Genomic DNA, 12,020 nt, shown 5'->3' with positions numbered 1-12,020 from the left:
ATCACATTCACATTAATAGCCCGGGTGTTCGTTCAAAATACATACACCATTGCATATCAGTGGTATGCAATGCCACTGGTGGGAACAGGTGAATGAAAAGATGTAAACAGGGTACAGTGGGTCAAATTCTTAGCGTTCTAGTAGTTTTAAACTGCTCAGGTGAGGCAGAGTGAGCTCTGAGACAATAGCACCTAGAGGCTGTGACTGTTATTGTGTCAACCAATCCAATCGAACGTTGTCATTTGTTATGAGTTGCTGTTTTTGTTTAACGAGTTTCATCTGTTTTGCATGCGTCAAGTATAAACTTGCGTAGTAGCCAAGTTTATATACAGTATAATACAGACAAGTTTCTAATATATAATTTTCAATAAATTTATAACTTTTTTGTCCATATTTACAATGGAAAACAGTATTGTTTCCCATTGTAAATATGTATTCTAGTCGAAGTAGGTAAGCATCATCCTCCTCTTCCCAATTTTATACCTTTGAGTAATTCAAATATACCAACCAAATAGAGCATTCTGCTTCATTTAGCATTCTCCTTGTTTTCTAATACACAGAATCTTAAAACAAACACATTGTCCCCAACTCTGTGAAGATTTGGTTACAATTAATTGATAAATTAAAGTATTCAAAGTTATCTTACAATTAACCCTTTAACTGCTATAGTCGAGTTAATTCGAGCATGGAAAAAAATGGCGACCTTGCTACGATCGAGTAAACTCGATCTGAACAAATGAGCACCTCCCATATTCAGACAATTTTTTAGTATGGAAAGAATTGTCATTAGATATTCAAACTTCACGAGTAGGTTCCTCCATCTATTGCCAACCAATTGAAGTTTATTTGACTTAGGTTTCTGTCCTTGTATGACATCTAAAGAGAAAAATTTGAACTGGTACAACTAATCATATTAAGTGCCTCTGCGTTTTCTAATACACAGAATCTTAAAACAAACATATTGTCCCCCACTCTGTGAAGATTTGGTTACAATTAATTGATAAATTAGAGTATTCAAAGTTATCTTACAATTAACCCTTTAACTGCTATAGTCGAGTTAACTCGATTTGAACAAATGAGCGCCTCCCATATTCAGACAATTTTTTAGTATGGAAAGAATCGTCATTAGATATTCAAACTTCGCGAGTAGGTTCCTCCATCTATTGCCAACCAATTGAAGTTTATTTGAGTTGGGTTTCTGTCCTTGTATGACATCTGAAGAGAAAAATTTGAACTGGTACAACTAATCATATTAAGCACCTCCATGCAATTTGAAGAACGACGGCACATTACGCCCTTCAATTGGAAAAGGCCTAAGTTTGATTCTCATTGTGACAGGAGGAATCTTTATATATGGACTTTTTTTCAATCGAAGGTGAGTTAGCCAATCTCATATGGAGATAGCAGGGTTTTTTCTCCCGGAAACTTGGATTTTTCAGCCCGCATACAGACAAATCGGCCCTTCAGAACACACGCAATTTACAGACAAAAAATACTAGCTGTGGTGGAGGGCAGTAGATGGCTTTAATGTGGATGATTGGTAGTAGAAGTTCGGGTGAAGACAGAGTTGTACAGTAGGTGTCCTCCCGCAATGAGTCTTCGGACTCCTTGGAGGTGTCACAAATAATAATATGCAGCACAATACATAAACCACGTGACTACGGGGATTTCTGGGATGTCACAATATGACGTCTACCAGTAAATATCCACGTTATCTTATAGATGATCAAATTGATTAATTGTTAACAACAAATGAGTTGGGAGAAGAATTGTCCGAGTTAAGTGAATTGTGTACTTCAGATGAAGAAGATCCTGGTGATTCTACATAAATTAATGTGTGTAATTTGCATAATCAAGTGGACACCCCTTGATTATGCAAATTTTATAAAGCACTATTATTGCCATTTTTGTGAGTGTACAAGTGTATATCAAGAATGTGTAATGCTGTCCGAACTTCATACTTCAGTAAGAATTTTAATTGATTTTATTTATAAATTTTTTACAAAATTAATTCAGCACACGTCAGTAGAATATAAAGTCAGCAGTTAAAGGGTTAACTGCATTAAATAATTAACACGAGCACTGATGTCCTATACACTCTTAAAACTTTCATATAACGATAAAAATGCAATCATACAGTCAAATTGATGTGAATAGGTTGCATAAGCCATGACAGCACGCCCAACTGAAATGGGTAAGCAATGTCACTGGTGGGAACAGAGGTGGATGAATTGGAGGTTCTTAGGATATTGCAGAATCTTAACGTGAAAAGAGCTATGGGGTTAGATGGGATATGGGAATAGAGTGACTGATGCAGAGGACATAGTGGAATTGTTCAATGAACACTTTACTGGAGTATTTCATCCTGAAGGAGTCAGTTTTAATGCTAGAGGGATTGGGCAGGTTCAAGGTTTAAAAGGTACAGGAGGGGAGAGTGTTTCAAATACTGAGTACTCTGGATGTCAGTAAAGCTGTGGGAATGGATGGTATTTCACCACTAGTTTTGAGAGAATGTGTTAGGGAACTGACAGTGCCTTTGACCTGGCTTTTCAATGAAAGTCTGGCTGCAGGAAAGGTGCCCATGGAATGGAAGGAAGGTAAGATAGTGCCATTGCATGAGGGTGGTAGCAGACTGGACGTGTCTAATTATAGACCAGTTTGTGTGTCATCAGTAGTTAGTAAGATCTTGGAGAAAGTAGTGAAGGATCACATACAGCATTGGGCAGATGAAGGTAATGTTATCTGTGAGAGTCAACATGGATTTGTGAAGGGGTACTCTTGTTTTAGCAATATGCTAGTCTTTTATGATAGTTACAAGAGCATTAGATGAGGGAAAGGCATATACTGCCATTTTCTTAGACTTAGCGAAGGCATTTGAGAGGGTGCCACGTGATAAGCTGATATTCAAGTTGCAGCACATGGGTCTGGATGTCAGATTGGTCAACTGGATTCAGGATTGGCTGTCTGATAGGTATCAGAGAGTTGTGTATGGTGGAGCAGTATCAAGGAAGCAGAGGGTTACAAGTGGGGTCCCACAGGGCTCAGTACTGGGACCTATATTGTTTAACCTTTATATCAATGACATTGTCAGTGGATTGCAAGGGGATATTCAGTTGTTTGCAGATGGTGCAAAGCTGGGAAGGATTATTAGTAATAGTGCAGATGCGGCAGCCCTGAAGAGGATTTGAATAAGCTAGATAGATGGGCAAATGAATGGGGTGTCAGTTTAATGCAGCAAAATGTAAGGTCTTGAGGTTTGGGAAACATCAATGGGACACTGCATACTCTATGGGAGAAGTTATACTGGAGGAAGCAGGGGAGACAAGAGATCTGGGGTTGATGATTGATAGAAACCTAAAATTTAGAGGACATATTGCAAAGGTGGTGAAGGTAACACAGAGGATTTAAATCAGATCTTGGAACTCTACCAGATCTGATTTAAATCTCAGATCTGGTAGAGTTCCAAGGGAATGGAAATTGGGCAAAATTATTCCTTTGCATATGGAAGATTCTAAGACTACAGTAGCAAATTATAGACCAATCAGTATCTCAGCCATAGTGGTAAAAGTACTAAAAAAGTTGGTAAAAAAGAGAATTCAAGAATGGGTAGATAAAAATATGATACTGTATAAGGGTCATCATGGTTCTGTTTAGGGTCAGTCATGTCTTAGTAATTTACTAACTTTTTATAACAGAGTAACAGCTGAGTTGGATAAAGGAAACGGCTACACGATTCTGCAAAGGCATTTGATAGAATACCACATGGAACACTGTTATGCAAAGTAGAACAAATGGGGATGGATATGACACTGGTTAAGTGGATAAGAGGGTGGCTGGAGAGATATCAAAAAGTGGTATATGGAAGGGAAGAATAGAGACAAAAACAGGTGACTATTGGTCTCAAGGTTCAGTGCTAGGACCATAGGCTTCTATTTTGTACATAAATGATATAGGAAATAACCTAAATGGAAACATTCCAGTTAGGTAGAGTAATAGTTAATCAATGCAATGTGGAGGGCTTGCAGGACAATTTAAATAGGCTGTCAGTATGGGCAAAAGTTAATAATGGGTGTCAGTTTAATGTCGAGAAATGTAAAGTTATGGATTTTTGCATAAATAGATTACAAGCCATGTATCACATTGATAGCACTGTACTCCAGAAAATAAATGAAGCAAGAGATTTAGGGATGGTGATGGACAGAGAGTTTAAGTTTAGAGGACATATTGCTAAGGTAGCCCAGAAGATTACTTGGTTGGTGAAGAAAACATTAACAAGTAGAGATAAGGAAGTTGTAATTCCTCTTTATAAGGCCTTGATATGCCCACATCTGGATTACTGTGCTTAAGTCTAGTCCCCAGGGTTTCTTGGGGATAAGGAAACAGTGGAGAGGATTCAGAGGCGAGCGACCAAGATTGTGAGTGGCCTGTGGAATGTTCCCTATGAGGATAGATTGAAGGTGTGTGATTGCAAAAGTTGGTTGTTAGGTGAAAAAGAAGAGATATGATAGAAACATTTAAGTTGCTTAAAGGATTTTATATGATAGAAGCATGGGAAATGTTTAAGCACTTGGCTAGAGGGACCAGAAGGGGTCATCTCTGGAAGGTGTGGTTAGTAGGAGTGTGAGGACTTGATTTTTTTTCTTGGAGAATGGTGAATGGGTGGAATGGGTTGCCAGAGTCAGTTGTCAGTGCTTTTTCCGTTAATAGGTTCACGGAAAGGTACGATAGATTGTGTGGATAGATTGGGTCTACTGCGATGAGTTTTCAGACTCCATGTAGGTGTCCATATTATAATAATAATAAGTGTGTTTCTGGGTGTGTTATTACAATTTTAACGTTGTATTCCTGAAGATGTTTCTGTAACAGGAAATATTGAAACATTTAAACCTGTTGTTTAATTATTTCTTTGTGATATAGTTACTCCATTTAAATATTATTATGAGTAAAACAGCACCTATGCCTAAATATAGTCACCCCTTGACTTACGTCCAGGTTCCATTCCATCCAGCAGGATGTAAGTCGAGTCAGACATAAGTCGATACATTAAATCAACAGAGTTATAGGGGTCAGGGACTTAACTGTAATAAGTATATTGTCATTTTAATTTTTAAGCCTTATTATAAAACTGTACTGTGTTACTGCCACTATAAAACAGGAGAATAATCACCCAAATCTTCCTCCACAATCACATCTTCATTACCTTCCTTGTGTGAACGATCAGGCTGTGGCTCTTCTGGTGTACACTTTGTTTTTTTGATGAAAATGTCCAATGTGCTTTGCTTATTCCTCTTCTTTTTGTCATAAATTTGCTCATAGCAAGCAAAAGTATCATGTACTTTCGTTTCTACTAATAAGTAGTAGTCGACAATGGGGTCCATGTCTTAAGCCATTTTGAGAACAATGCTAACTGCAAATAACATCTCTGCAAGACCCTTCACTGTAAATTGTTTACAGTGAATGGTCTACTACCTCTTCCTGTTTCTCTTTTCCCTCTTCTTTTTTCTTGTTTTTCCTCTTCTGCAACATTTGTTCCTCCAGTTCAACCAATTCTTCGTTGGTCAACTCTTCAGAGGAACTTTCTATGAGTTGAATTATGTCATCATCATTTACTTTGAGATTGTTTGCTAGGCCCACTATTACAAACCTCCAAAATCATGCAAAAACCTTTTTAATGTCTTTTTCCATATGCCACTCACACATTGAGAGGTCACTTCGTCCCAACCACAGCAATATTTTTAATAGCATGATAAATATTCACTGTTTTTCAGAATTGCATGAGAGTCTGGTCATTTCCTTTAGTAGCAGAAATGGCTTGTGAAAAAAAGTTCTCAGTAGATAATAAACCTTAAACACCACAAGAACTCCCTGATCCATTGGTTGGACCAATGAAGTAGCATTTGGAGAGAGAAACATGACCTCGAACTTGGTGAAGATCACTGCTATAAGATGTATAAGGATAACCTGGAGCATTATCTAGAATTAATAAAATTTTAAATTCTACATTTTTTTTCATACAACAGCTTTTTTATTTCACTTGCATAACATCCTCAAACAATTTTTGAGTCATCCCTGACTTCTTATTGCTCTGATAATGAACTGGAAGTATGCTTCCTAATGTTTCTGAAGATTCGTGGATTCTCACTGTGCCATATCACAAATGGTTTCAGTTTATATCCAGCCACATTACCAGTAACAGAATCGTAATATGGGCATTAACAGCTTTGAAACTAGGTATAGATTTTAGCTTTTAGTGGATGAATGTCTGCTCGAGTATTTTTTTTTCCAAAAGGAGGTGGTCTCATCCATATTAAATATTTGCTGTAGCAAATAATTTTCCTCCGTAATAATGTTATTCAATTTCTCCACAAACTCCTTGGCAGCCTTCCCATCGACACGTGCAGATTCACCATACATTTTCACATTATGCAGCACAAAACGCTGCTTGAATCTTTTCAGGTCCTCTATCCATGATGCAAGTATCTTTTCCATATCACTGATAGGACCTCTTATTGCTTCGTCACTATTGTCAATTTAATGGAAGCAGATCCTTTCACAGCTTCTATAATTTTATCCTATTTTTCAAAATGGTCGTCGCTGTAGAACGAGACCATCCAAAGTCATCTGCGATCACACTAATGGCCTTACCAGCTTCATGTTGCTTTATAACTTGCAACTTTGTTTCAAGATCGATTGCTCAACTCTTTTTCTGTGATTCTTCACTAGGTTTTTTGATTGTGCAAGTAGGGGCCATGTTGCACAAAACATCGTGAAATATTTAACAGTAAATACACAATCCATTTTTCAAACACAAAATCAACAGAGGAACTGTTGAAGACACATGCCGACTGCCGAGGGAGGTTGCCACTGAAAGCGCTGTTGCCACTGTGCATGCTTTACCTTATGCTCGCTTGTGTCTTGTTCGAAAGTATAGCCAGAAATGCTATTTATTCCCTTATGGGATCACAGACGTATCTTCGAAAAGACATAACTCGAACAGATGTAAGTCGAGGGATGACTGTACTCCAATTGGCAAAATAGGATAAGAGATAAGTGTTAATTCTGAGTTTTTAGCACAAAAAAAGGATACAATTAGAATGGCACAATAAGGATGATTTGTTAATGTCCAAGTTATTCAAAATTCTTCACATTTCTTTCCATCAAAAGACTAGGGAAAGCATGAAGTAGGCTGTTTTAGACAATGTGGGGAGTAATTTGCCATGATCCTCATGAAGAAACCAGAGGAGAAGAATGATTCCAGGAGGTGTGCTTTATTTTGGGATGATACTACAATCATACAATCAGATAAGTATGAAGTGGAAGAAAGAACGATAGCAGTTACACCAAATTACAGTGAAAGCTTAGATTACTATTTCAAAAATTTTATATTTGGCTTTAAAAACTGAATATGGATTTGTTGATTCCTCTCCTCCCCAGATTTCTGTTATCTGTTGCAGGAAGAAGTGTGTTGCTGTAGTTTGTCTTGAACCACTCATATACATGGAGAACCAAGACTGGGACATATCAGGGAGTTTGTAGGGGAATGGGTGATAAAGGAACTCATTGCAGTTAAAATATTTCTGTTATCTAGTTGGAGCAAGTGTTTGGATAATGGAAACAATAATCAGAACATGTAACGGAGGAAATGAGGAGAAAAAAAAAGTCGCTGAGGTTATCCCATTTGGCACCACTAAAATGCCAATCAATATAAGATTATGGATGTTAGGATAAAGGGATTTTTCACAGAAAAGAGAATTTGGATAAAGTTATGATGTGTGAGTCACCCATAGGCAAGATGGCATCTACAGTGTATCTGGAGAGGCTTGTTAAAAAATAAAAAAATAAATAAATAAATAATAAAAAAAAAATCAAAAGATACTGTAGGATGATAAAAATAATTTGGTGTATTCTGGTACAGATGACCTAAATGTATTAGATCACTGCTCAAAGCAAACATCTTGGCATAACTAACTACAAGATTTATCAGTAGAGTGGGGAATAGAAGCCAGTGTGAGCTGTTGGTAATAAAGTCCCAAGGTTAATACTACTATATCTCTTATTCATGCAGATTCACCATTGGTCACTTAACTTGGAATCTTCTCTATCAGTTTCTCATCTACAAGGAATCCAGGCAACCAGTCCTGAGCACAGTAATCCAAATGTGGACGTATCAATGCCTTATAAAGAGGAATAATAACTTCTTTATCTCTGCTTGTTAACATGTTCTTCAATAACTAAGTAATCCCATGAGATACCTTAGACTTGGAACCTTCTGAACTTCAACTCTATCTGCCAACACCTTCTAGTCCCTAGCTTCAATTTCTCAGAGTACAGTTCCATCAATGTGGTATACAGCTTATAATTTTTTAATCACAAAATGCATAACTTTATATTTTTCCACGTTAAATTGGATGTCATTATCTTTTGTCCATACAGCTCACTTGTTTAAATCATCCTACATCAACTTGATTAATTATTGTGATACCCAACTTTTCATCATCAGCAAACAACTGAATATCTCCCTTCAAACCATTTCCCATATCGTTTATGTACAAACTAAACAATAATGGTCCAAGCACAGAGCCTTACAGCACACTGGTCACCCTTCCTCCTGGACTCCGTTTTTTTTTTTTTTTTTATATCTGTCCATCAGCCACTCTTGTATCCACATAACCAGTTTAATACCCATCCCCAGTAGTTCTAATTTATCTGTGTAATGTAACACTATTCCATGGGATATCCTGTGATATGTCTTAACAAAATCCAGCAGTAACACTGTGTAGTCATTTTCCTTATCCAACTCAGTTGTCACTCTATTATAAAAAATAATAAATTACTAAATCAAGACTGACCTTTAACAAAACCATGTTGTCCTCCATAGAGTATCATATTCTTATCCACTCATTCCTAAATTCTCTTTTTCGTCAACTTTTCCAATAATTTTACCACCACTCTGAAGATAGTGATTACCCTGTTTTTCTACTGCAGCCTTAGAGCTTCCTTTATACAAAGGAACTATTTTACTTTCTTGCACTCCCTAGGGACCTTACCAGAGATCAGACTTAAGTTTTCAATAGCCAAGTAAGAGCCACTGACAATTCCTTTGCACATTCATATAATACCCAGGCTAATATCCCATTCAAACAAACAGCAGTATTTGCATTTAAATTCTGCAATGGCTTAAGTACCTCTGATTAACTTAAATCCTCATATCAATTACTGCTACATGAGATACAGAAATATCCTCACTTGGGTGATAAAACTTTTGAGTGGTTACTCAATAACTCTACTATTACATCTGCCTGTCACCTCACTACCGTCAGCATCCACTAAAGTTATCCTTCCGTTCACTTGCCACACAGCGAAAGACTACTTTGGAATTTCCTTTAACTAGCTTGGCTGTGATCATCTCATAATCTGATTTAGCATTCCTTACTATGCTGGTGGCGATAACACTAGATGGTGTGCAACAATATCTAAGAATTAAAAATCCAGGTTTTCGAATATTTTGTAAAATTTCGAATTCAACTATGACTTCGCTATTTTTCATTTAAAATATTCTCGCATTAAACGAAAGAATAAATATTCAATGGTTAACTTACAAGACAAGTAAACAATGTCTACGTTTGATATTTAAATTCCAATAGGTATCGAGAACTTAAGAAAATGCAAAGTTTCAGCACAACCTACGCTAATAGTGTATTACTTAAACACAGAAGTAAGAAATAGCTGTCCGGTTAGTGAAAGGCAAAGTAAAGTTCGCGACTGAAAATGCAATACCACGGCAGTTCAAAAGCCTTCCATAACTTTCGAAAAATGTTTTTTTTTTTTTTGAACTTAATAGGCAAACATTACTTGTCTACTTGGGGTGCAAATATAAAATAACAATACATATTCATTTATCTATTGCATTATCTTTTCGCTCAACACATTCCCAATCTTTTCTACAATAGCAGTATATTCGAGCACCATCGTCGTGGTAAAAATTTATCCTTTAAGAATTACCATATTAATAATAATAATATGGTAATATTATTATTAATATTACTTTAATAATAACCATATTAAAATGTCAATAAACCATTCACCTGAAACTTGCGATTCTGATAAATTTCCTGGGTACAGCATATCGAATTTTCCAGCTGCTAACAAAATAAACTTCAAGTTTCAAAATGAATAACCAACATGCTAAACTATTTCCCGTTCTAGGGTTATACTCCACCACAACTTTGGATATTCCCACTATCTGGATTATTGCTACCAATGCTCCCCCTGACGAGAGAATGACTAATAAAAGTACGTACTGTTGCAGGGGGAGCATTGGTAGCAATATTAGTCGTGGTACAGTAGTTGTAAAAGCCACAGGATTTTCCAAGTTAGATTTTCAAACCGAATGAATTTGTAGGGTTTAGCGAATCAATTTTTATAAAATTCGCAAGTTGAATAGCATTTATTGTTCATTAAGTAAACTGAAATAATGTACACTTTTTCAAAGGAATTATATATGAAAAAGACGAAGACTCTAAACATATATTAATATAAATCAGTAATTTATACTGATTTATTTTTCATTTAGCGGTAAGCGGACGCTTTCATGAATGTACAGGTCGTTAATAGAGATACCAAATAAGCCTTAGTAGTGTAATATCGAAAGAATCAGTGGTGTAGCTAGAGCTTTTGCCAGCCAGGGCGATCCCTGAGTTTGCTGCCCCTCTCAATACACACCAAAAAAATATTGCAAAAAGTCAAAACGAAGTATACGGAAACAAATTAAAACACTATGTTTGTTTTTGAAGTAAAACTTTAACAGGGGCGAATTCTCCATGTTTGCTGCGCAAGCTCATTAATTGAGAAAGAAGTAATATTTATTTGTTAATAAATGCATGCATTTATAAGCATTCCATTTAGGCTTTTATTTTTGTAGACAGAACACGTCTTAAGCTTGCGCGGCAATAATTGAGCTTTGCGTTGTGTATCAAAGGCTGATGCTTGCTCGTCTAGTCAAAGCTACCTTGGCTTGCACGGTTGTAGGAGCTTCCAGGTCCTCGCAGCAGCACTGTGATTTCATGCGCGTGCATAGCAATTTAATGTCGTCTCATTCTGTTGCTTAAACACAGGCCATAAGCAATCAACGTAGCTCTAGCCAGTGAGCTTCAGCCAGCCTTTACAACTGTGCATGTTGCTTGGGAAAATTAAGTTACAACCAACTCTTCATGACGATGTTATTGACCAGTTCATAAAGAAGAACTGTAGGGTAGAATTTGTATTCAAGTAGCTAAATTGAAAAAGATAGAATATCATTTGTAAAATAAATGCTGTGTTTGTATGATTAAATGTACATAAATTTCTAAATATATAGTTTTAAATGTTCAGTAATTCATTATTCCGCTATTCAGACTTCAATCACACCTATCACTCCCTGAATGATAACAAGAGCAAGCATGAATTTCAAAACCAGCATTCGCCCCTGGACTTTAATTTCATCATTCTAAAATGTTGTATTGCTTGCTTTTCTGTTAGCAGAATCATCGAATGACATTGGCAAAGTCTGTTTCATAGTAATGTAGGTAATTCTTAATCAGTTTTTATTTAGAAAAACTCCTCTCACAACTAGCAATACTTAGAGCAATCTTGAGGAAAATTCGCAGCAGTATTACAATATTTGGAATTCTGGAGTTCTCGATACTTCAAAGTGCCGCCTGGGGTGGACCGCCTCCTCCGCCCTACTCTAGCTATGCCACTGGAAAGAATGATGCAGTATTACTCTCTTCAGTTATTAAATCTTAAGATCGGTTCTCGTTGCAACGAGAGGAATTTTCATATAGACATTGATTTGAACACGAGTTAGACAATCTCATAGGAAAGTAGCAATTTCCCTTCTTCTCTCTCCCTAGGACACTCGGGAATTTCATACCCATACAGGCAAAACGGCCGTAGAACACACGCAATTTACAGATAGGAATCCTCTATCCTTATATGGTAGAGGATTCGTGGTAGTATATGCAGATGGTGAATTGTGGTAG

At 36.7% G+C, this 12,020-nt stretch overlaps 1 protein-coding gene across 1 annotated transcript in view; it reads right to left on the bottom strand.

The window, feature by feature from the left end:
- The window catches only part of Nup35 (nucleoporin 35), a 216,224-nt gene extending 205,968 nt beyond the window's left edge, over window positions 1-10,256 (bottom strand). The window contains exon 1 of the mRNA XM_090407437.1: window positions 10,086-10,256. Coding sequence (XP_090263563.1) covers window positions 10,086-10,125 — 40 coding nt within the window. The 5' untranslated portion in view covers window positions 10,126-10,256. The remainder of the gene's footprint in view (window positions 1-10,085) is intronic.
- Window positions 10,257-12,020: the final 1,764 nt, after the last annotated feature.

The sequence above is a fragment of the Typopeltis vanoorti genome, chromosome 17 (genome assembly GCF_054136105.1).
Source record: "Typopeltis vanoorti isolate ZY-2024b chromosome 17, IOZ_Tvanoo_1.0, whole genome shotgun sequence".
Taxonomy (NCBI): Eukaryota; Metazoa; Arthropoda; class Arachnida; order Uropygi; family Thelyphonidae; genus Typopeltis; species Typopeltis vanoorti.
The sequence above is the reverse complement of the archived record's forward strand: the minus strand, read 5'-3'. Positions and strand labels throughout refer to the sequence as shown.